The sequence below is a fragment of the Centroberyx gerrardi genome, chromosome 10 (assembly GCF_048128805.1).
Source record: "Centroberyx gerrardi isolate f3 chromosome 10, fCenGer3.hap1.cur.20231027, whole genome shotgun sequence".
In the NCBI taxonomy this organism is placed as follows: Eukaryota; Metazoa; Chordata; class Actinopteri; order Beryciformes; family Berycidae; genus Centroberyx; species Centroberyx gerrardi.
The window spans coordinates 3858336-3884996 of NC_136006.1; the positions used below are offsets into that span (position 1 = coordinate 3858336).

The 26661-nt window shown below is 42.1% G+C and overlaps 1 protein-coding gene across 2 annotated transcripts in view; it reads right to left on the reverse strand.

The window, feature by feature from the left end:
• Window positions 1–3455: 3455 nt before the first annotated feature.
• The window catches only part of LOC139912130 (radixin), a 29737-nt gene continuing 6531 nt past the window's right edge, over window positions 3456–26661 (reverse strand). The window contains exons 2-13 of one of the 2 annotated variants that reach the window (XM_078285999.1): window positions 23069–23164; window positions 22016–22138; window positions 21610–21761; window positions 20715–20798; window positions 20380–20526; window positions 18693–18789; window positions 17093–17256; window positions 14108–14238; window positions 11460–11620; window positions 10350–10442; window positions 8330–8539; window positions 3456–4241 (exon numbers count right to left, since the gene is read on the reverse strand). In XM_078285999.1, coding sequence (XP_078142125.1) covers window positions 4077–4241; window positions 8330–8539; window positions 10350–10442; window positions 11460–11620; window positions 14108–14238; window positions 17093–17256; window positions 18693–18789; window positions 20380–20526; window positions 20715–20798; window positions 21610–21761; window positions 22016–22138; window positions 23069–23164 — 1623 coding nt within the window. In that variant the 3' untranslated portion in view covers window positions 3456–4076. The remainder of the gene's footprint in view (window positions 4242–8329; window positions 8540–10349; window positions 10443–11459; window positions 11621–14107; window positions 14239–17092; window positions 17257–18692; window positions 18790–20379; window positions 20527–20714; window positions 20799–21609; window positions 21762–22015; window positions 22139–23068; window positions 23165–26661) is intronic. The other variant, XM_078285998.1, reaches the window with a different exon arrangement.

Consider the following 26661-nt stretch of genomic DNA (forward strand, 5'->3'; position numbering starts at 1 on the left):
TGGCCGCAAATCTTTAATGATACCTGCTTCAGAAAGTTAAATCCGCCACTGATCTCGTACCGTTTGTGCGCTGTCATTTTCTTTCTTCGTCTCTAAGCTCCCTCACTTGAAGAAAAGCTTTTCTCCTCCAGGGCGTACTGTAATCTGAAAGGTCTCAGGAACGAGTCGTCCGCCTTTCCTCCTGACAGCGTCCTGTCTCAGGACGGTAGTGTTTCCTTTCACATCAACCGGAGGTGTTTGGTTTCTCTGGGACGGTCTCCTGGCAGGCCTGATATTCTGAACCGTGTTCAGGAAAAGTGGGGAAAAACCTATTTTTCTATTGTTATAAACTTTCTTAAAGAGGTATTTTTTTAAATTGTCTGTGATGTTTATGAGCAAGAAGAGATTGTAGTAAAAGTCACCCCTCCGGGTTTTGTCAGTGTTGATGGATAATGGGATTAGCTCAATGCTAACTGTGCTAATGTATGTTGTGTTTATGTCATTTGATGGTGATTGAGGATTTGTCTCTGTGGGTTTTGTCTGGTCAGATGAAATGCTGTTTTGCAGTTTGTTAGTTTTGTCACTACAGTAAGAATGGCTCCCCCATGACATCCAGCTGTTTTATCCAATGTGAGAGAAATGTAAAATATCGACAGCCTCCCTGTTTATTGAAACTTCTTCCCGTCTTTATTACCAATGTGCTTTAATCCAGCTTCATTTGTGCTACAGAAAGCATTCAAAACCAAGTTTGTTTATGCTGAATTTAGTCTTTTTTTAAATGAAAAACTGCTAAAAAAAAATAAAAAAAAAAAAATGTTGACATTGGGATGGGACCAAAGCCAAACGAACGGCTGAATGATTGAATGATGGTTTGTTGCTTTCTTCGCCTGCTCAGGTCAACGGTGGTAATATGAAACCAAAATAAAGACAAAGCTGAATTTCACCGAGTGTCTTTGTGGCAGATGAAGAGTTTAAGTCCAACATGTTATGTAGGGCTGGGTGCCGAAAAACAAAACCTATCGGTATAAAAGCTGTACCAATTTTTATTACCAGTATCAATTTATAAGGTATATCAATTAAGCAAGGCTGGATTACATATAAAAAAATATTTGTTTTGTAATAAAATGCGCAGACATATTGCTTTAATCAGATGAATTTGAATTTGAACTGTGCCCATCTATGCCCAGCCCTAGAGTCTATCCATTTTTAGAAAAAAAAATACTTTAAATTTATCACATAGTTGCTCAAAAATATAAGCAATTCCATCCTCAAGAATGTTAATATTTGATAGGCAAAGATCTTAAAAAGGCTAATAACTTTTAAATGGTTTTCCCAAAATGATTTTTACCTTTAAGTCAGTAATAATTTGTCAGTTTCACGTTTTTGTTTTTTTCCTGGAGGTCTGTGCTGCAGGCCGGTGGAGCTGAACTGAGCTTTAGGCAATGAAACCCAAAAGAAAAGCAAGAAAAACAAACTTTGCGAGGCGGCTCTGCCTGCGGGTCACACCTTCTGGTTCAGGGAAACTGTGGCCGAACGACAGGTGCTGACTCTTCTTGTGTGTTATGTGTAACTGAGCAATAAAGCTACTCAAGCTTTCACATGTTGGTGTTGGTCTGTGTGCGTTTTCCTGCTTGTTGAGACTCGATTCACACGGGAGTAAAGAGCCAATCGGTGGTATATATTAAGGTTAGATATCAGGTTGATATTGGCCTTTTATTAAATATCGGATATCAGCCAGTCAGTGTCTCCTCCTATGATATATGGTTCAAAACTCCATTTCAAGGCAGTAATGTCTCCCAGAGTTTCTCTACCATTGAACAGGTGTGGTGGGTCACTCTGCCTTAAAGAGCTGCTGACACTAACAGAATCTCCTCAGTCTGGTTTCAGTGGAGAGTTTTAGTGTCCCATGATGCTCTAAATGCTGCTTCAGAGGCTTTTCCACGCTGACAAGAAATGAATTAAGGAGGAAACACTGATTACTTGTAATTTTGTGAAAGTGGTCAGCTTTAGAGATGAATATCAGCTGTTGGCGACTTCAGTGTGAAAACATCAGTATCAACACATGGTTCACTCAGCCCTGCAGGACTGCTGCCCCGGCTCCACCTGCATAGATCTGCTCAGTGGGCGGAGTCGGGTTTCTATTCCCACTGAGGACACATGGATGATTCTGGGGTCTATTTTCTCATTTCTCTCTCTGTTTTGGACTCTACTGCCATACTTTTTCCACAGGCTAATGCACTGGAAGAAAGCCACAGTAAAGTCAATACAGACTATTTTTCCATTGTGGTACATTCTGCCCTGAGGTCGGCTGTATCTGCCCCATGTCCCCCCCAAGTCTTTAACTAACTGATGAACTGAAGTGAGAATTGGTGATGCTGGAGGGCAGCTATAGAGTGAACTGTGGTTCAATATTCAGAAATATATTTGATAGGATTAATACAAATAAAAATAAAAAACAAATAAATCCACAAACAAATACTTTGGTAATGCATACAAAAAGTTTAACAGGCTTTCACAAAAGTTACCAAACTTTTTCAAAAATCATATAGTCATATAAATTGTTTAATCTGTTTTTGTGAATCAAATTACATAAATTTGTGATGTGATTTGTATTTATTGGTGGATTTTTGAGACTTTGCTGTTCACAACTCACAACATGAGACTCTTCTTCCCTATTTGTTTTTGGTTTTTTTTTTATTCATTCTATCATATAATTTCTGAATATAGAATCCACCTTATCAGATCTATTATATCTACAGCCTGATTAATGTTTATTGATGCCACTGATCAGTGAATGGGTTTGCTCATGGTGTTTCTTTTTAAAGAGGAAGAAGATTTATCCGACTGTGTTACCTGAATCAGCATCTGGCCTCCACAAATATGAAAAATGACGGCACATAATCACGTTCACGATTTATGAATGTCTTCTCATGCTATTGGCAAAATACTGCTATTATGCTGCGATATTGCTGCGTTTGCATTGACCTAGTCAGGTCGTTCATTAACACAACAGCGATCCATCACTGACAGAAGGAAGATAAATTGCTGTTAGAATAGCAAATTCCAGCTGTCATTGAGTGTCAGGTCAGATGTGTGTTTCTATCACATCACTTGTCAAGCTGTCCCGCTCTGCTGCTGTGTGCCATGTTCAAAACCCTCAAGAGCATAGCTGCATAGTAGGAAATATAAATTGAATCTTTATTGTGAGCCAAAATATATATTTCAACAAATGTATTGATGGATGGAGAATGCCAGCACAATAAGTATGTATCATTTCCAAATTCAACTAGCTTATCTGTTTGCTTAAAACGCTCAAGGTGAGTATTTGCAAACCGAAAGCCGTTCAGGATGAGAAGTTAGTGGATAAAACATTAACAGATCGACGAGACTGAGCACAGAACTGAACACGCTAACCTTCCCAACACAAACATGACAAAAGGTAACATTAGATGGGAGTGAAATGAGACAAATAAGGCGGTTTTTAAAAGAAATTATTTAAATTCTTCAACTGATGACAAAAAAAAGTAAAAGGTACAGATATTAAAGCTTTACGGACAAGCTTGCCGGCAACATCAAAAAGCTACAAATGGCCATTTTCTGTTTTTCAATAAAAGCAAGATATCAACCAATTTCTCCTTCCAGTCTTCTTGTTTTGTCTATCTGTTGCGTTTTTGTTTTGTTTTTATTATACATGCAAGCATTAAAACGGTCCTTTTAGTGCGAGGGAGGAGCTTGTGCTTGACGGGATAGTGTTGCTTGCTGTTTTCCAGACCGATTACAGGTTGTGTGCTTCGGAAGGGGGTGGAGCTCTAAGAAGCGAGGAGCGGTGTGATTGGCCAACCGCTGCTGGGCAGAGCTTTGGCGAGGCTCGGGGTGGGGTGGGGTGGGGGGGCTGGCCTGTACTTTCTCCCGGGGGTGCAGGAAGAAGTGGGTGCAGCTGGGTGGGACGGGGCAGGCAGGGGCAGACAGGATGCGGGCTGTACAGGGAAAGCGAGGCGTTGACATGGCAATGAGACTTCCTCTCTCTCTCTCTCTCTGTCATTGTGTCTCTAGCTCCCTCTCTCCCTCTCTCCCTCTCTCTCTCTCTCTCTCCCGCCTCACATGGACTCGAACTCGTCGATGCGCTGCTTGGTGTTGCCCTGGCGGATCTGCCGCAGGGTTTTGTACTTGTCTCTGCCGGCCTTGACGTTCTCGGCGTGCAGCATGTCGTTCTGGGTCTTCTTGGTGTCGTCGCGTGCCTCGGCCAGCTCCGAACTCAGAGCCTGACAGGAGAGAGAGAGGAGAGAGGAGAGAGGACAGAGGAGAGAGGAGAGAGGAGAGAGGAGAGAGAAGAGAGGAGAGAGGAGAGAGAAGAGAGGAGAGAGGAGAGAGGAGAGAGAAGAGAGAAGAGAGGAGAGAGAAGAGAGGAGAGAGGAGAGAGGAGAGAGGAGAGGAGAGAGGAGAGAGAAGAGAGGAGAGAGGAGAGAGGAGCGAGGAGAGAGAAGAGAGAAGAGAGGAGAGAGGAGAGAGAAGAGAGGAGAGAGGAGAGAGGAGAGAGAAGAGAGGAGAGAGGAGAGAGGAGAGAGGAGGGGTGAGTGACGGAAACAACAAGTGAAACATGCCGTCCTTCACGAATGACGCAGGCAGCCCTCGGTGCCTCAGTGGCAAGATGCATCATCCTCCAAATGTTGTCAAAACTGGACCGGTGGAGTGGCAGTTACGGTCTTTCAAAGTTTGAAATTTAGCGGCCAATCAGTATAATTTTCAAACGCCAGAGCAAAGTGCCAAAATGTGTCACCCAGCCAAGTTTCAGCAAAATTGGATCAGTGGTGTCTGGTGTGGTGATGTCACATTTGAGTTAAACATTTTGACCTTTAATTATAGCACCCACATTCAGCCAATCAATGTACTTTGTAAGTATTGCTCTGATGTGTCTAGCCTTTCAAAATTTGAAATTCAAACCTTTAATTATGGCGCCCCCATCAGGCCAATCGGTGTGATTTTTTAAAGGCCACATAACTCACATTTGAGTTAAAAACGTCTTTCTGAGTCTTTCTGTTCTAGCGCCCCCATTAGGCCAATCAGTGTAATTTGTAAGGATGTTTGGATTTGTTGCTAATTTTATATCAATCAGACTCATGTGTACACGTTATGGCCTTTCAAAGTTTGATTTTACCTGTAATTATAGTGCCCATTAGGCCAATCAGTGTTATGTTTTAAACGCTGGAACACAGTGCGAAGACGCATCATCCCTCCAATTTTCATCTAAATCGGACCAGTAGTGTCTGACAGATCACCTGAGATAGCAGATAGCAGATAGCAGATAGCAGATAGCAGATAGCATGTTTGATGGACAGACAGAGTGAATCACGTGATCAGAAAGAGACGCGGAGGTTTCCAGATGTCGACAGAAAACAGCGAAGCAGCTATTAGAAAGCAAACTTCACTCATCCGTCACTGTCGTCAGAAATTAGAGTGTATCAGTGACACAGCCGGCCGCAACGCATCAGGTCCTGCCTGGCCCTGATTCAAAGGTAATTCCAGGTTTTTCAAGGTCCCTGCCAGCTCATCACACCACATCACACCACTGCAGGTCTGAAGCAATGAAGCTCTGCACACAGCCGACCACAAATCTGACATCAGCGGGCCGAGCGCAGAGGTGTTTACTGTAAACTGAGGTTGATGATATTTAGTTTGGCCCGCTCCCCAGCCGCCACTCCCTGCTGCGGAAAACCTTGAAAGGCGGTTCAGAGACGATGCCGACTGTCGGCACTCTGAACAAGGCCAGGGGAAAAACGGCATTCAGTGTGTTTTTTCAGATACAAGGCAAACTTGTCAGTATTAGTTTAACTGAGAGAAAAAGACCAACACAGTGCCAGTTTTTATAGGAGTCCACACCCATCGAAGTTCAGTTTAACACTTTAACACACTCAGCCGCCACAGAGCCAGAGCAGCTCTATGAGAGGAAACAACTCTACAGTCAACACAACTTTGAATAACTGTCATTGAAAAATCGACACTTACTAACTCTGGGAAATTCAATATTAAATATGTTATGCCCCAAGATAGTGTAGTGGTGAAGATCAACACATCAGGAAGCTCATGTAGGCAGACTGGAGTTTAAGTTCTACAAACATTTCTCGGAGGTTTAAATAATCGGAACCAAAGAACCACAGTTTTTCTGGCTCAGTAACATTAGACTGAAGCTGAGTGAAAAAGACAAGAGGTAAGAGAGGAGGAAGCTAATATTATGAAGCCTAGCGCTCTGCTGCTAACTGAAGTTACTACTACTACTAGCCAAGTTAGCTAGGTTAGCTAGTTAGCTAGCTGAGCTTCCAAGTTCAAACTAGCCATACTAGCGTACAGCTAAGCTAGCTAGCTGCTGAGCTTCAACATCATGAACACCCTGGTCATGAATGAATGAGAAATCTTTGCTGTTTATGTTATTATTTATATTTTGACTAGGGTGACCACATTTTCAAACCCCCAAACCGGGACCCTTAAGTGTAGGCTTCAGGGTCATGCACGCGCACATGTATGCTCTTATGCACGCACCATAGGTGTTTTCATCAGGATGGGGGACAATTATTTCAGCGCTTAGCACACCTAGTGACTGCACCTTTCAACACCATGGACAGCGCCTCAGCAAACGAAAAATGTTTTGTCTCCAAAAATCCAAAAAACATAGTTTATTTGAAAACTGTATAATAACACTAGTAAACACAAAACACTGCTAAGCCACCGCTTATGTTTGGCCGTCTTAATATGATCTTTTATGTCGGCATTTCCACCGTGTGCGACCGAAAATGTACTCTTGCAGTGTGTGCAGAACGCAGCATTTTCGTTGCCGGCTACTTCACAAAGAAAAGAGTAACTTAAGCCTTCTGGAGGTCTTTAGAAAAGAGCGACTTTCTCTTCGGCACGACAGCTGACCGTTAGCGTACTGACAGACTCTGTCAGACAGAGCCACAAGCGTCACAGGCTAGCAACAGCCTTGACAACGACACATTGATTGATTGACACACGTAAAGACAAATCAGTGTTGAATTCAGACGCGTGGTGCATTGTTTATGTTTTTTGATTGGGTTAGGTAATAATGAGCGGGACAGAACATGATAAACGTCTATGTAAGCACTGAAAACAAGTATAATACTATTACTATTATTTTAATTGTGGTGAAAACCGGGACAATTTGGTAGTGAATGTTGAAAACCGGGACATTTTAGTGTTTTACAGATATTTGTCGGGACTCGGGACACCCATCTTGAAACCGGGACAATCCCGGACAAACCGGGACGTCTGGTCACCATAATTTTGACCCGAGTTCCATCTTTGTGCTCTGAAAAACAGTTTCTTTGGCTCCGCCCCCTGAGGTTTAACTCAACCAATGAGATTATTATTTATCGACTCACTCCAGCACCTTCTATCATGTATTTCCCCAAACCTTTCTACCTGCTGTCTCATCTGGTTACTTTATACTCCCTCTTCTCTACCTCCAGTGAAATACTAGTAACTTACTATGGAAACTAACAGAAACTAATTACTACAAGATCTCTCCCTCCTCCACCACGACAAAATAAGTCAGGTGAGTAGCTAAACTACCGAAACTAGTTATTACTGTCACAAGATCTTTTTTTCCTCCTTCACCTTTTCCAGTAAAAGCAAAGTAATCACAGTACATGTGAGTGAGTGCTAGTCACTTTGAAACTAGTGGGAACTAACTGGTACTATCAGTATTAGTATCTCCTCCTCCTCTTCCTCCAAGTCTTCCAGTACAAATTACTATACTGCCAATGTAGAAACTAGTCACAGTTACTGGAAAATCTCATTTCTCTTCCACCTTTTCCAGTAAGTAGGAAGCACAGTAATTCCTCTGGCTTGCTCCGGCTGTTCCAGGAGAAATAAATAAGGAAGTAGAAAGTAGAATCTACTGCAAAACTAGCTGCAGCTATTACAAAATTCCTCTAAAAAGCATGTTATAAGTGATGTTTTTAACCTTTTTTGCCGTTATTTATAGCAGCCTATATTATTTTAATTTTTTACAATGTGATTAGGCATGTAAAAGATATGCATGTTAATTGATATTTTATTTTGTATCGTTATTTTTTTATTTTATTTATATATATTTTTTTTTCTCTCTTTTAGGTGAGGTTTTTAGATAAGCCTGTACTGGGTTTCTGCCTCACCTTATTTCTGTTTACTTTTTCTCTGTCTGACTTTTCTTTAAAAAAAATGTGCAAATAAACTAAAACTAAACTAAATTTCAGTATAGTAACTTTGAAACGACTTATTTCAACATCTCCTACAAGTAACTGAGCAGAAGCAGAGTAGAAACCAGTAGAAGCGTGTCGCCTGGTCTCCCCTCCTCTACCTGCAGCTGCTTCTTGACGCGGTCGTTCTTCTGCGCCTCGGTGACGCGCTGCTCCTCGCTGCGGTGGCTGCTGACGCCGTCGCTCAGCAGCTCGGCGCTCGCCTCGGCGCTCGTCTCGTCCTGCTCGTCGTGCTCGGGCGCCGGCGGAGACGTCATGGCCGTCTTCAGCTCCTCCTTGGTCTTCTCCAGGTCCTCCTGGGCCGACAGGGCCTGGAGGAGGCACGCCGGGATGTATTAATACACACACACACACACACACACACACACACACATAAAGACAAACCCACAGACGCAGGCTTATAGACAGATGCATGCACAGACACACATGCATACAGACGTAAAGACACACACACACCACTTCAAAGAATTTCATAGGTATGGCTTTTTTACGGCGCCTGGGAGTGGCCATTGTGATATACCATCACATGTGCACAATATGTAATTCAAACACTCATTCAGTTAGATTCAGATACATTTCATTCCCTCAATTGGGTTAAAATGATCCCTCATTTTGGTTTATTTGTACCAACAAGATACAATTTGTTCCCTGGATTTGTGCAAGCCAGGGAATGTTTTGGCAACTCGTGCGCTTGCCGTGTAAAACATGCGCACGAGTTGCAAAAACATTCCCTGGCTTGCACAAACCCAGGGAACAAATTGTATCTTGTCGGCACAAATAAACCAAAATGAGGGATCATTTTAACCCAATTGAGGGAATGAAATGTATCTAAATCTAACTAAATGAGTGTTTGAGTTGTATGAGTTGTTTCCAGAGTTGGTTGAAATCAACGACTCAGCTTTTTAGAATAAGCAAATAATTTGTGGGAAAAAAACGAAAGCAAAACAAAGACAAATTGAGGGAATGAAATGTATTCTGTGCGCATGAATCAAACCAAACCGAGGGGATGGAACGTATCTCGTGTGCATGAATACAAGAAAACAAGGGTTTGAATTGCATATTTAGATTGTTATAGCAAATCTTGGCCTCAATATAACTTTTTTTTCTAACTTTTCTTCTGTAAAATGCCGTTTCAGAGGCTTCTCCACCCTGACAAGAAGAAAACACTGAACACATTCCTTTGGTTTCTCCTCCTGCCTTCTCTTCTTCTGGGCTCACAGGAGTATTTCAGGTCAGTGTGACTGAAACTCTGACACTCCTTACTATTAATTTCCTGCCGTGATGATCTAGGAATTGAAGCTCATACTGTTGTAATACACTCCACAGTCTACATAAGAGTGCCAGCCAACTGCCGGGGGCCAAATTCACACCTGTGTTAACCACAGTGGTTAACACAGTAACAGCAGAGCTTCTGTAATTAGAAGCAGCATGAAGCCACAAGCCCATTCACACTGCAGTCAGGGTAAACACGCAGTTTAAACATTTGCATATTGGCGAGGTGTTTAATGAGTGAAGCAACAATAATCACTCTGTGCTCACATGATCTCATCTGAACACACACACACACACACTCACTAGGGACACACACACATTTATATAAACACACACTTATCAAACATACACACACATGCACTCCGAGACCCACATAGACACTTCATCTGTTGTCTGCATGTGCATAACACACACACACACACACACACACACACACACACAAAAACACACATTTATCAAACACACACACATTTCCAGACTGAGACACACACAGACAGTTCATTTGTTAAATGTACACCACCACACAAACACGCACGTGTCTCACACACACACACACACACACACACACACACACACACACACACACACAGTCTTACTTAAGTCACTTTTGGGGTATTTACATAGACTACATTCATTTCCTGGAGACTTACCCTAACCATAACCTTAACCACTGACCCAAAAATCAGCTTTTTACCAATTGGGGACACGGCTTTTGTCCCCAATTGCACAAGCCGTCCCCAATCAACTGGTCTTAAGTCTGGTGTGTGTCCCTGAAAGTGACTTAAGTCATACCCACACACACACGCACACACACACACACACACACACACACACACAGGTAACCGTTACTTTGTGTTGCCATTCTGTGGCCTCGTCTTCCTTTTTCCTCTTGGCTTCCTCAAGCAGAGCGATTTTGGCAGTGAACTCCGCTAGCTCAGCAGCCTGCGTAGAGCACACACACACACACACACACACACACACGTCCGTCACACACTCTTGACAACTTTCTGAAGAAGGCTGCAGAATGTGAAGCTGTGTGCGGTTTCAGTGTTTTCACAAAATAAATAAATAAAGTATAAATATAGTAAGTATTACAGTAAGTTGTGCTCATTACTGCTTTAAAGGTTTAAACTGAGGTCAAACTGTTACAGTAACATTACAGTAACATTACAGTGCTTTCTGACCAACATCAAACAGACTACTAGTTCTTAATGTGTAAACCAATTTTTAGGAACTTCAATTCTATAATAATAATATAATAATAAACTTTATCTACATAGCACATATTTAAAAGCAGAGTTTACAAAGTATGTTAAAAGCAGAAAAACATAAAATAATGAGATGAAAAATAAGAAGCACAAAAAGAACTAATAGATACATAAAATGAAATCAGGTGAAGGAAAATAAGAAACAACATGAAGTGATGACCTTGAAGCCGCTGCAGCTTGGCATCAAACTGAGTTTATTTCTCTGTGATTGAAGGCTGTTATGGCTTCAGCTAAATGTTAAGTCATTATAGGCTTAATGCAAATAGCTTTCCTCAGAATTCAAGCTCTGGCTTTCAATAGGAGGATGAGCATGAGTTACAGTAAGCTGTCATGTAGAAAGAATTCAAACAACAAATCCAGTAGAGATTAAAACCCTGTTCTACTGTGTCACAGCACAGATGAAGTTATCATATAAGTCCCACTGCATGTGTGTGTGTGTGTGTGTGTGTGTGTGTGTGCTTATTTACTGTGAGAAATGTATATAGCAGTGACTTAATGCTGCACTATCACTCTGATCCTTGTAGAAACGGTTTAGAAAGTTCTGTTCTCAGGAAAGATCAGCCAGCGTTTGGGTTCAGAGACCCGAGCTGTGTGCTATGTGGACTAAGAGTGTAGATCAGGTTCAGGACCAGCAGATGAATGAGTGAGTGAAGTGTGTGTGTGTGTGTGTGTGTGTGTGTGCAGCAGCTACCAGTTGTTCCTGGTTCTTCATCTGGTCGGCAGCCTGCTGAGCCAGCGCTGCCTTGGCCTCCTCCGCCGCCTGCCGCTCCTTCTCCAGCCGCTCCGCCTCCTCCTTCGCCCGCTTCCTCTCCTGGTCCAGCTCCAGGGCCTTCCGGGTCTGCTGCTCCAGCTCTGCACGCACACACACACACACACACACACACACACACACATTCATACGGGGTTAGAGACCAAATCAAGACTCCTAACAAAATGCAAGAGGAAATACGTTTAGCCAACTCTGCATCTTCTTTTATTCTTTTATTCTTGTCTTTTATTTCTTTTTATTATTATATATTTACTATTAAATGATTTTACCCTGTATGTGAAGCGTCTTTGAGTACCTAGAAAAGCGCTATACAAGTCTAATGTATTATTATTATTATTATTATTATTATTATTGTTCTTTACTGTCTTTTAACCATTACAATGCAGTTTTGTTGCAGTTTTGCTGCCTGGTCTCCAGCCCCCATGAATCTCAGTCTTTAGCACTTTTTGAATTTGCATGGTGATTCGTAGCGGTCTGGCCTCAAGCCTATCCACCGGCAGTTATTTGCGGACTGACACTGTCTGAGATACCTGATTGGATGGTGGATGTAGGCGGGACAAACATACTTACGACATCGTCACAGAGCGACAACAACGACCAAAGGAACCGGATGATAGCGAACTAGATTTAGTAATTTCGTCAGTCCTTACAAAACTGAATGGCGTGGAACTGGAAAACAGGAACAATCAGCAGTTTAAAAGCTGGGAAGTGAACGCCGTTGTCGCTCTTTGAGGCGTTTCCAGGTTACATCAAGCTGCTGCGCTGCTGTGATCGCCCAAAGATTTTGATAACTGACAACTAACGAGACATGAAGTCAGTGAATCAGTGGTGGATAGGTTATGAATCACCAGGCAAATTCAAAAAGTGCTAAAGACTGAGATTCACGGAGCAGATTTGAGTTTTAGAACTGAAACATCTCCAGGATTCCCACTGCGGTCTTGATGTAAAATTCCACGACTTTTCACTTATTTTAGTAGTTTTAATTAATTTAAGTAAGTCGGAGTACTTCCATGACAAACCCTCCTGGTTTGTTCATGTTTGTTTTCCTAATAGTGAACACGGCGAACTTTTACGCTAAGCGCTGATTTTTATTTATCCTCTTCATGCTATTTTACTTGATTAATTACTGGAAGAAAAATGCATTCATCATAATGTTCAGAAACATGATAATAAATGGGTAACAGGAATAAACTTCAGCACAGGAGGAACGCAGACCCAGACATGAGGCTTCTGTCAAAACTCAGCTCCGGGTTTTCTTCACAGTGTAACAAGAACCGGAGGAAATATTAAATCTTTTTTCACGTTGCACTACTGATCTGAGACCAGCAGAGGATCCTGTGTTAAACCTGTCCTCTCTGACCCGGACTCTCTAACTCTGATGCTGTGATCCTCCTCCCTATCTGCAGCGTCTTCCCTGAGCCTCTGCTTTATGCAAATACCAACAAAAGTATGCAAAAGGAAAAAAAGAGGAGCGCTGATTGGCTTCACCCTGAACAGACTGATTGATGCAGGTGTCAGCGACTCCTCTCACAGGTATTTTTGTTTTTGTTGTTTTTTCAGCAGCTGAACTCTTAATGACGGGTTGCTGCTGCTGTAAATCACTGTCTGCTGCCTGGAAACCTGTTCTGAACCCAGAAAACCAGGTTCAGCCTGTGAAGGACTGACACTGAGTTGTTTAGAGTGGGTGAACGGTTGACCTTTGACCTCGGGGAAAAGGCAAATTGAGTGTCAAGTGTCCAGGACTGTCACGGTTTGAGATTTTTCATGGTTTGAGTGAGTTTTCAGCGTGGGTTTCCTACTTTTTAGTTTAGTTTTCCTTAGTTTCAGTTCTAGTTTTAGTATTTTTGGTAGCATTTTTTTTTAAGTTATAACGATTTTGTATATGTTTGCAACAGGTATTGTGTAATACAAATAATCATAAATTGATTTATTTACATTAAATTTTCAATTACCATTTGGTAAAAATAGCCAAAACACCCTCCACCCAAAAAACATTTCACCTATATTTTTATTTAATTCTAGTTTCATAACTAGACAGATAGCTTTGGTTCAGCTTGTTTTAATGAATAAGAAATGTCCTGCAGCTTAACGAGCTAATCTAACAAGCCTCGTTTGAAGAAATATTAGTTATGATGGTTGGCTACAAAACGAGTAATAAAGCTGCATGTTGTACTGAAGTGTTTTCTCACCGCTGACTGACACAAAACTTGATTTTTCCACCATGTTGAGAAGGTTAAAGGTCATCACAGCGTCAAAACTCAGGGAGCAAAACTTTCTCTGACTTTCTGACTTGATCATCTGATTTGGAACGGCGTTCATGTCAAATTTCCTCATAAGAAATCTGTTTTTTTGATATATATCCGCTAGCACATGAACGCAGGGAGAGTTGGGCGGGTAAGAGAGTGAATGAGTGAATATGGGTTTAATATGTGGATGAGTGAACGAGTAAATTGTGCCTTCTGTGTCTCTGTATGTACAGGCCCTCGTACATGCATGTTTGTGTGTTGATGTGTGTGTTGATGTGTGTGTTGTGTGTGTGTGTTGTGTGTGTGTTGATGTGTGTGTTGCACCTTTCTGAGCCTTGTGCGTCTGCTCCTCGATCTGCCTCAGCCTCTCGATCAGCTCGTCTTTCTCTCTCTCTATCCGCTCCTTCTCCTTCTCTGCGTGCTCGCGCTTCTTCTTCTCGTTTTCTAGCTGCGCTCTGCCAGAAAACACCAAAAAACAACCATCAGCACACACACACACGGAGCCAGTTATTTTATTGATCGATTCGACCTTTTACTGCGAAATACATCCTTCTTAAAAAGTCATGGTGTCTAGTGTTGAGTCTTCAAATCTTGTTTTTCTTAAAACAAGTGAAAAAATCTGCCAGTGGGATGAGGTAATATCACTTGTTTAACCTGTTTTCGAGAATTAAGTGAACCTCATCCAAGAATTGAGACTTAAAATTTTACTTTTAAAATGGCACGTTCCACTGTATGCTAATAAAGCAGAAGTAGCAGAAAAATAGTTGTGTTAGTCTTGTATTAAGTCTTACGGTAAACAGATTTTAAGACTCAATACTAGACAAAATAACTTTGTAAGATGAATACTTTTTGCAGTGTAGTCTATTTTAGACAGCATGATCAAGTGTGACAGGGGGATTTTGACTTCTGATGTCCATTAATGAAACATCTCACAACAAAACAAAGAGAAAAATAGCTAAAGATGCCTTGAAAACTCACAGTCCCACAGCCACACACACACACACACACACACACACACAAAAAAAAAACAATAAAAACAAAACTGAATAAACCAATTTCCAGTTCCAGCAGCCCACAACACAACTGACATTTAAATCCAGACTCTCAGCTCTCACACTAAAGCATGAAGAGAGAGAGAGAGAGAGAGAGAGAGAGAGAGAGAGAGAGAGAGAGAGAGAGAGAGAGAGAGAGATGAATAGAATTAAAATAAGGTCTCTGTTGCTTATTGCTTATTGTGTTGAATGCTGATAAGTATGGGCGTGGTGAACGCTGTGTTTCAACAAAATGAAATGAATATACATAAGAAACTACAGGAAAATCTAATGTTCTATAATAATCAACAGATATGACTATAGCAGAAATTAACTATTAAATCTCACTAGTATTTCAGATAACACCATTTTCATTATTACAAATCACAAGACATGTTTTCTTTCAGAATGGGTCTTACATTAGGGATCAAACCCGTGACATGAGCAGCGTCCCGCGTGCGCCCCGCCCCCGCCCCCACCCCGCCCCCGCCCCCGCCCCCGCCCCCGCCCCCACCCCGCCCCCGCCCCCACCCCCGCCCCGCCCCGCTCCGCCGAGCACCGAGACGCTCTCATCTAAATTAATTTCTTATCACGTAACTTCATGTTATCGACAGGAAAGCGAGCCGGCCGGACTGGGTTTCATTACATTAGTGGTGTTGTGTTTCTTTATGTAACAGCAGCTGCCTGCAGCCGCGGCTTCAGCCCACATTAACTCACAGAAGAAGAAGAAGAACGGGATCATAATAATTATTTGAAACACTAGTAAGTAAATTAGAATGCTGTCTGAGCCGAAAAACTGAATATGAATAAAGCAAACCCTTTTAATTTTATCCCTGAAATGTCCTTAATTTCTTATTACATAAACATGAATTATACATTAAAACTAACATAGCTTTAAAAAAAAAGTAAAGTTAGTATCATGGGTTTTTAGGGGATTTATTCATGGGTTCATTTATGGAGACACTAGTAATTAAGGGATTTCTTATGCCTTTTGTGCAGTTTTACAGATTGTTAATGAGTTATTAATGGAAAGTTCCTGTCTCCCTGAACTTTACATTCAATTAGAAAGTAAGTCAAAAATGAAGGGGTGTTTAAGGGGGTTTTGCTGGGGTCAGAGAGAGAGAGAGAGAGAGAGAGAGAGAGAGAGAGAGAGAGAGAGAGAGAGACAGAGGGGCAGTTTCTCTTTCACTGTAAAAAAATATGAAAGTATAAGGAGGACAGGACATTTTGACCTAAGGAAAGACTGCAAAGATAGCAGCAAAATAGGGACAGCAGCTAACACTCCAGATCCCTGTCCCCTTAAGACCTTCTCTGTCCCCCCTTTAGACCTTTCCTGTCCCCTTAAGACCTTCTCTGTCCCCCCTTAAGACCTACTCTGTCCCCTTAAGACCAATCCTGTCCCCTTAAGACCTCCTCTGTCCCCCCTTAAGACCTACTCTGTCCCCTTAAGACCTACCCTGTCCCCTTAAGACCTGCCCTGTCCCCTTAAGACCTTCCCTGTCTCCTTAAGACCCTCTCTGTCCCCCCTTAAGACCTACTCTGTCCCCCCTTAAGACCTCCTCTGTCCTCCCTTAAGACCTACTCTGTCCCCCCTTAAGACCTACCCTGTCCTCCCTTAAGACCTACTCTGTCCCCCCTTAAGACCTACTCTGTCCCCTTAAGACCTACCCTGTCCCCTTAAGACCTACCCTGTCCCCTTAAGACCTCCTCTGTCCCCCCTTAAGACCTACTCTGTCCCCTTAAGACCTACCCTAGTGTCTGTTTTATACGGTTTGCCTTTCTTTCATTTTTCTTTATGTGCACTTCACTATCAGTGCTCATTTGCTTTGGCAACACTGCTACAGAACGGTCATGCCAGTAACGCTTGTTGAATTGAATTGAATTGAATTGAATTGAAGAACAGGAGCTGTTTTCGATGCAATGCTGCCCCCTATTGGTCAGAAAGCTTCATCACTCACTCACTTCATCACTCACTCACTTTGATTACAGCTGTAATTTGGTGGAGGATTTAATTCAAAACACCTTACAGACACTGAGTGCAGACAGTTTTAGGATGAGTGCAGTTTTAGTTTATGGGAACTGAACCTGAGTCCTCCAGCTGAGATATACATGGGAATCCTGACTAAATGATGGAGTGGCTCAATGAGTAAGTAGTACATGAAAAATGACAATATATTCTAGGAGAACGAATGTGTGTCACAAAATATGTATTAAGGCGCGATCAGACGATGCACCGAAGTGTGTGAAAACCTGCTTGGCCTCTCATTCACTCCTGTACCTCTCCATCTGTTTGTGGTGCTTCTCCTCTCGGGCCTGAGCCTTCATCTGCTGCACCTCGATGGTGTCGGGCTTCCTCCTCCTCATGTACAGCTCGTGGTTTCCCATGCACAGCGCCAGGATGCGCTTGTTGATCCGCAACCGAGGAGCGTAGAAGACAAAGTCCTGGAGGAGAGACAGAGGAACATTTCACTAAAACCTTACATCTCCAAAAAGACAAGAGTTTCTGGAGTCAGGGAAACCTTTTGAGGTGGATGCTGCAGTGTTTCTGAACTTCAGGATTTGGTTTTGAATGTGTTTAATGAGACACAGGGGTCAGGATCTTGATATAAGGGTCTTGTATTCTCTGTGTGTGTAAACTGGACTGTTCTGATCTTTGACGCTGTGTCTGAGAACGTGGCAGAAGTGGAAAAGGAAGCTACTGTTCCTTAAAGAAGTGTGTGGTGAGGCTGAGCTTTTCCCAGAAATCAAGCCACTCTTGTATGGAGAGGATGAAATTTTTTGTTTTATCACTTTTTCGCACTGACAGAAAGCGAACAAATTACACACTTTGCATACGAACCCTGATGAAGATCTAGAGGGTTGAAATGTGTCGGCAGCTAGTTTGACTTCAAAACTGTTTTGACATAAGACTGAATATAGACTTTTTTCATCTTCCCCTCACAGGATGATTTCTTGATTTCTCATTTCTCTTTTTCACCTCTTTCACATTGTCTCATATTGATTGGTGATTAATCCCTGAGAGACAGTTGAACATGTCTAACAAAGTCTTGCGGAGGCTATGAAGTCAGCAGGATTAGTCAAGTTAAAATAATAAAGAAGAAGAGCGTAACGGCTGCGTTACAAACACATTCATGCTCGAGGAAAGAGAAGAAGAAAAGAGCGTCGATACACAAAACTGTAGAGAATCAACAAGTGGTAACACTTTACAATAAGGGTCACTAAGTTAAGGGTTAGTTAATGCTTAATTAACAGTTAACTAATATGTAATTTACTAATGGTGTTCATGTTAACTAAGGTATTGATTTATACATTATTTAATAGTTTATAAAGATGACTATTAAATAATGTATAAATTAATACCTTAGTTAACATGAACACCATTAGTAAATGATTACCAGACACATTAGTTAACTGTTAATTAAGGGTTAGTTAATGCTTATTAAGCATTAACTAACCCTTAACTTAGTGACCCTTATTGTAAAGTGTTACCCAACAGGTTAAGCATCTTTGTCCAGCTGAAGTCCAAGAGTGTAAGAATAGAATAGAATAGAATAGAATAGAATAGAATAGAATAGAAGTGATTTGTAATCCAGTGGATATATGTAGTTGTTGCTATTCAATATTATAAAACACTGTAAAAAGTTACAAGTTTGTCACATTGGAGGCTTTGTAAAATATGAGATAAACATATACTTGTTACCTAACTGGAAATCCCCACTCATTATGGATTAAAAACGGAAATAAAAGAGAATATTTGCATGTTCTTTATTATTCCAAAGGTGTGTTCCTGCTGTTTCACGAAGGCTTTGTTCCTGTTAGCGGTTGTAAACCACGGTGAAGCGGCACTCCTCGCGGCTCGGCGTGTGTCTCGGTCTTACCGGAGCTTTCTTGTCGATGGGCTTGATGACAAACTTCTTGTCGTTGAAGGAAATGTTCCGGATCTCGCTCCAGGGGAAGCCGATCTTCGGCGTCAACCTGAGGAGACGTGAGGAGGTTTTCAATCAGCGCTTCAAAACACAAAAATACAACTGCAGATGCATAAATTTCCTCCTAAATGTGTCTAAAAACCTGATATTTGTGTGTGTGTGTGCATGCATTTGTGTGTGTGTGTAGATACAGTTTCACTTTAATGACACCAGAGGAAAGCATATTGTTTAAATGGTGTCTCAATACTACATTTCACATCTCTTAATTCTAACTGATTGTAAACACTAGCAAGTATGGCATCTCACAGTTGACATTTTATTTTATTTACTACTGACGAGTCACATGTGACTGACTGAACTAAATGACCAAGAAGAGCTTTGGTTTATATTTCACCAAATGGAGTTTTTGTTAAAAACCATTTGAATCCGTTCAATAGGTTTGGCTGGAAGAAAAGTTTCAGCTCACACAGGCATGAGAAACCTTTCATAACAGACATGCCATGTTCACTCACGGTTCACAACAGGTTGCAAGATGAATTTTGTGATTGCAAAATCATTAATAGGATGTGTAAAAATGCATCTCTGATATAAATTTCTCATACTGTTTTTTTATTTTTATGATACTCGCCCTTTTCTTGAAATGTTCTATAGTATCAGACTCTAGGCCTCTAACAACAAATACAAAAAATAAAAGTGATCATTCGGTGTCAAATTTGACCATTTTGTATGTTCATGCCTTTTGGGGGGGTTGTGATCCTGCAGAATAAGTTGAGAAACATTATTTTCTACATACTGATTGTTCATCTGCTCCTTGCTGTGTCATGAATCACCAAAAGAGGGCGATGTTGTCAAACCAATGCTGTAGAAAGCCATCCAGGGAGCAGTGAAACTTTATCCACTCTACCTCTACTCTCTCCAGCTGTAATATATATCTGCTGCAGTGGAAGCCGTGCTTAAAGCCCCCTTCATGCATTCATTCTCCATCTCTATCCTGCACAGACACCGCAGACATCTTACACAGCAGAAACCAAACGAGTGCATTATAAAAACAAAACTCCAGGACTGTTCACACTGACCGGTCTGCTTGTTCACACTGTGTGACGTGACGGGGGGAAAGACGGACACACACTACATGATTCTGTACTTCAAAAACATTTTCCCATCCGTCCAGAGCAGTTCACTGTAAATCCATTTACAACATCAGACGAACAAAATCCAGTCGGGCTTAGAATCTGCGTTAAAAATCACCTAGTGTGACCCGTCCTTTAGCTCAGTCACTGCGTCACCATCATAGTTACGCATAAATATACAGGGATGGGTAGTAATGCAGTACTTCTAGGTATTCTGATTACAGATACTTGTTCAAATTAGAGGATTACTTCTGGGAATCATCAGCTGTTCTGCATAAAATGTGACAGAAGAAAATTTATATTTGTTTGCAAACCTGAAATAAATTTGCTGAATTTTTCACTTTTTTTTGTTCCTTTATACCTCAAATATGGCAAAGTAATCTGAATCTTATATCTTATATTACTGATTACAGTTTTGATGAGGAAGTAGTGACTGTAATGGAATGATGTGGTGTGTGTGTGTGTGTGTGTGTGTGTGTGTGTGTGTGTGAGTGTGTGTGTGTGGTTACTTGTCTCCGTGCTCGTAGATGTTGAGCCCCAGGGCGTCGACCCCCAGCCACAGCTCCGTTCCCTTCTTGTTTTTGATCTCAAAGTAGTTGACGCCGTACATCTCCAGGTCCTGAGCGATCTTCAGGTACTCCATCATAGAGTCCTCCCTGCACACACACACACACACACACACACACACACACACACACACAGACAAAGGGTGAACAGACAGATAGACGCATGCATACACGTGTGTAAATGTGAAAAAAATTCATATTCCTCACATTCAGATTATATAGTCAGGCATTGCAACCAATACACACACACACACACACACACACACACACTCTCTCACCTGAGCATGCCTCTGTGTTCCTCATGCCAGGCCTGTATTCTGTCCTCCCACTGTTCCTTAGTCAGCTTGTGTTGCTCCAGGACTCTATAGGACACACACACACACACACACACACACACACACACACACAAACACACACACACACAGAATAAGGGGACAAAATAGATGTAAAATCTAACAAAAGAATGAATTTAAACTACACATAAAAAATCGAGTTTTAGTTGTACAAATATTTCTCAGAGGCAGAGCTGCTCTGGAGGCAGAAATAATCTGATTGGTTGAGTTTAACCTCAGTGGGCGGAGCCAAAGCACCACAGTTTTTCTGTCTAAGTAACATTAGACTGAAGCTCAGTGAAAAAGACAAGAGGTAAGAGAGGAGGAAGCTAATATTATGAAGCCTAGCGCTCTGCTGCTAACTGAAACAATACAATCTACCATACTAAGTTAGCTAGGTTAGCTAGTTAGCTAGCTGACCTTCAAGTTCAAACTAGCCATACTAGCCTATAGCTAGCTAGGTAAGATAGTTAGCTAGCTGCTGACCTTCAACATCATGAATGAATGAAAAAAGAAGTTATTGCCATTTATATTTTTTATTTATATTTGACCAGAGTTCCTTCTTTGCCATTCAAGTTTGCCAGTTAGCTTAATTATCTAAGGCTCTGAAAAACTGTAGATCTTTGGCTCCGCCCACTGAGGTTTAACTCAACCAATCAGATCATGTCTAGAGCAGCTCTGCCTCTGAGAAATATTTGTAGAACTAAAACTCCAAACTGCCATACTAACAGTAGGCTACCCTGGTTTATCAATGTCTTTACTGTTGCTGTCAAGCTTGCATGAAAGACTGTGTGTGTGTGTGTGTGTGTGTGTGTGTGTGTGTGTGTGTGTGTGTGTGTACCTCTGAGGCAGGAGCCGGTCAGCAGCCAGGTATCCAGCCTTGTGGATGTCTTTGCTGTAGTCGGCGTACTTGGCCTGGACGGAGTAGGAGGCCAGCAGCACGGCCGTCTCTGGAGGACAGTAGTTCTCATCGTTCAGGATGGCCTCCTTCACCTGCACACACACACACACACACACACACACACACATACACACACACACACGCAATGTCAGCCTAAAGTTAGAACCCCAAGCTTGTGAAAGATTTCCAGTCCGAACTGCATACAAATGAATGTATCCATACACACATATCAACAACAATAAGAGGTAACACCAAGATGAAGTGTTAACTCTGATGATTAATAACTGTGTGTGTGTGTGTGTGTGTGTGTGTGTGTGTGTGTGTGTGTGTGTGTGTGTGTGTGTACCTGCAGGAAGAACAGCTTCTGTGTGATCTCCTGGATCAGCTCCTCAGAAACGTCCTCTGGGAAGAACTTTGCTCTGAACTTGAACTGCAGAGGATTCTCCTTCTTCACATCCTGCTGGGTCACCTGGAGGAGACACACACACACACACAACCTTTCACCTTTCACCTTTCACCTTTCACCCCCACATGGCTTTCTAGCATGTCGACAGGTGAACGGGTCCAAGCTGGTGCACATGCAGTATTCCTGCCTGAGGAAATGTGACTAACAAACTCTGTATCTTCATTTAAAACTGGACTGAAAACTCATTTTTGTAAAGAAAAGATGTTTTCACTGATGGCACTTTAAGGCGCTTTAGATAAAATCCTCCACCAGACAGCATCTGACAGACTAGACCTGCTTTTTAAAAATCACTTCCAATGCACTTTAGTGTGATGAGGTCACATACAGGGGAGGACAGCGCTGCTATTTACAGACTCTTATTTCAATAACTTTAATATCATCATGGTGTAAACGTGACGTAACCATCGTAACTACGTAACTTAAATTTGGTATTAATGATTATTAATTTAGTGCATTTGAGGAGTTTTTTTTGCAAAAACATATAACTCCATTTGTAGTCATTTCTATAAATGATGGTTTTTTTTCCAGATAATATCAATTAAACAATCAAACTAGTAATGCATTATCAATAGGCGATATCGGCTTTTGTGACAAAACAGATTTTGGATTAAGAAAGCACGTTATGTGAAGCGTTACATACAACAGTCAGTGTCATTTATTTCAGCAATGGCTGTTTAATATCTGTTTTTGCAAATGAACTCTTCATTTACACAAATAATAAAAACAAAATGAGAAAAGAGAGAGGAGAATAAAATAAAAACTGTTTAGATTGAGAAAAAAAAAAGAAAAAAAAGAAAGAGTAAAAAGTAAAACATCGAGACATGGGTAATCATCATCCCACAATCCAAAGGCTTGTTCACCATCCAGCTCACTGTCACATCACACTCATAACGCTGTACGGATGGAGTCTGTGGTGCGTTCAGGGTCTCTCACCTTCTTGTTGAGCTTGAGCCACGTGACGTAGCCTTTACTGTCTGTGTACTGCAGGCCGAAGAACCAGACCTCCCTCAGACCCACCGTCTTCACCACCTGACACACAGAGAGGGACACATCCATCAATAACTCATCACCACATTAACTCTGAGACATTAGCATAATATATAAAAACGGGGCTTATGGGAAATGTAGTCTTAATGTGGAGAAACACTAGAACTGACAATACTGCTGGTGTGAGACTGATTGGTTTGTGGTAATTATACCAAGGGATCAATTAATTGACAATGAAATATTGATGTTAAAATGTGACATGCAGCACCTTATTAAGTTTTTTTTTATGTTTTACGATCACAATTAGGTTTCATAGATGGATCCATACAGAAAAAAGTTGATCTTGTCTCGCAAAATGTAATCACACACACACACACACACACACAGTAAAGGAAGCCGTTGATTGCTCAAGCGGAGGATCTGCTTCCCCATTCCCTGGGAAAACTCTCCAACAGAGAAACTGCAAACAAACCACTTTCTGCCGGTTCAGCCTTCAGTTCACCTCCCTGCCTTTCTTCTCTCTCTTTTCTTCTTCTCTTCTTCCCAATTACAGTTCAGTCATCGCCCTTCACTCTTAACTCCGTCTTCCTCCCCTCTCCTCCTCTCTCCAACACGCTCACGCACTTTCTCATTCACAAACAAAATGTTCTGTTTCATCTTTCCTTCTAGTGCTGCTTGTTTTCCCCCATTCATAGATTGCTGGCATGAGAGAGAGAGAGAGAGAGAGAGAGAGAGAGAGAGAGAAAGAGAGTGAGAGAGAGAGGGAGGGAGAGTGGAGAGAAAGAGAGAGAGAGAGAGAGAGTCCCTGAGGCGTTGTGGACGCTTACTCACACACTTGGCTCTAATGTGATTTACACGGTCAATACAATGGCACTCACTACCATATAATTAACTCACACACACACACACACAAATACGCACACATAAATACCCATGTATAACACATAATCGCTCACATAAACACATGCACGCACACACAGAAACACCCATGCATACCACATAATTGCACATACATTCATGCCACATTCACATTCGCACACACACACACGCTGCACACACACACACACACACACACACACACACACACACACAGGCCTGCAGTGGGGCCAGGAATGCGGTATGCAGAGACAGCTATGCGGATGCTGAGAGCTGCATGCAGATTTTAGAAGTGAAAGCTGGGAATGTGGATGAAGGATTTGGGAATGTCAAGATGAGGAACAAGGGATAATAACTGAGAGAGAGAGAGAGAAAGAGAGAGAGAGAGAGAGAGAGAGAACAGAGAGGAGGAGAGACGGATGATGAAAGACAGTTTGGGGAGAAAAGTTCAGCTGTGCTTTATGTGGGTTAAAGTGCTAATCCTCCAGATCCACTTGTGTTTTGGTATTCGGCAACATCTTTGTCCCTCAGCCTCACTGTGGTGTTTCTGCACTGCACTTCCCACAGATCACCTGTCAATCAAACAGTGTGGGCGGAGCTTGGATTTTCTGTCGATGCAGTTTGAGTTTCTCTTCTCTTTGTCTGTTCAGTCATGGCGGCTATCACTGCTCATGCTAACTACCCAGTTCTTCTTCTTCTGTTGATTCCAAACAAACCGGAAACGTAAAACCAATTCAAAGTAATGTACTTTTCTGTTGGATGTAGTCGGACAGCTATTTTTATCGTAAAAACAGCTAAATATGGATGTGATGATAGTACGTATTGTTTGGTTTTCTTTTCATTGCCCAAGACCCAGCTAGTAGAGGATAGAATATTCTGGGTGATGGACCACACACAGCGTCATTTTAATAGTTACTACTGTCAGCAGAGAGAGTGATGTTGTTGTCAGCCATGTTGGCTAAAACTGCTACGTCAAAACTCAGCTGATTTGTGCACCATCTAGAATCCCAGTTTCCCCGAATTCAGAGTCCGAGAGGAGGACGGTCTAGTGGGAGGCCACTTCCTGGTGAAAAGTCGTATATCTGATAATCCCGACTGCACATGAATGCAGCATAACAGCAGCGTCAAGCCTGCAGTCTGCTCTACCAATCAGAAGCGATGCGTTAACATGAGAGTAAATCCCGGCAATGGAAAACAATATTTGTTGCTCATACAGACGACTTTGAACGTGTGTGTGTGTGTGCGCGTGTGTGTGTGTGTGTGTGAGTGAGTCTAATTGCATGTGCAGTATTGTCCATCCTAGCGTGCATGTTCACAACCAGGCTTCCATGTGTGTGTGTGTTAATTTGATTAAAATGCTTTCCTAACTCCCTGAGGCCTTTCATCAATACACAGAGGTGTGTGTGCGTGTGTGTGTGCGTGCGTGTGTGTGTGTGACCTTACTGGTGTTTATATTTAGTTCAGAAGCCTCTGTATCAATGGAGCCTTCTCTTCATTCATCTGAAGCTGAACCATTTTGAAATAAAAGAGCTTTCAGGATCAAGTGACGGCTGCCTGTTGCGTGATGTTGGCGTGATATTATCACAGAACACGCCATTCACCACTGGACATGTGATTTCCTCCATGTAAGCTAGACACACTGCAGTTAAGGGAGGAGCGGGGAAGTGAATGTTTTCATTCATCACACTACAGTATACAGTATATGTGCACCTTGGGGAAAAAAAATGCCACCTGGAATTGATCCGTTTTTGGGAGACTGTCTCATTGTAAAGTTACCTGGTGAAGAGAACATGGCCATAAAAACATAAACATATTATGCATGTTGATGCCTATATATGTTCACCTGCTCATTATGTGCTGTTGTCTACTGATGCACTTTTGATGCTTCAATAAATCTTTGACGTTGCACATGTGAGATACTTCCAATCCCTAAAGGCCCTGACACACCAGGCCAATGGTCGGCCAATGTCGGGCCGTCGGTAAGCGTCGGTGTCCCTAGTTTTTGCGGTGTGTCCCGCACCGTCGGCACTAGTCGGACCCTGTCGGTGGCTTTTCGGCCGATTGAGCATGTTGAATCGGCGGCGGAGCCCGTCGGTGAGAGAGATCACTCTGATTGATAGTTCGTTGGTTTGCCTCTGGATGATTGGACTGATAAATTCCTTCAACATGTGGAACTGAACAGGAAAGAGCCGAGCGAAATTTTTAAAATCGGAGGTTTCATTTATCTCCAGCTCTCGACACAGGTTCGGGAAAGCCCCTTGAGCCTGTCGCTGGAGTAACGTTATTCATGATTTCACCCATTTAGTGCGGTTTCTCCTTATTTTTCGCCTCCGCCTCTTCCTTTCTTCTTCCACAACCAAAAGACCAAGGGCTGACAACGCCAGTGCCATTTGCAACTTCTTATCAGACATAAGGTATGGAGAGTTATTTCCCCTCACGCAGGCGCAGAACGTACATGCTAGTTGGCCGTCGGCTGTAGTCTTTGCGGTGTGTTCAAGTGCAACTTTTTGGACCAGACGCTGGTTCTTTGACGTCGGTTTGGTGTGTCAGGGCCTTAAATCTCTTCTCCCTGGCAGGAACACTGGTCACGCCCGTGGTTTGTGTATCACAGCAGCTACACACCTCTACTCCACAGTTCTCTTCTCACCTCCTCTCTCCTCCCC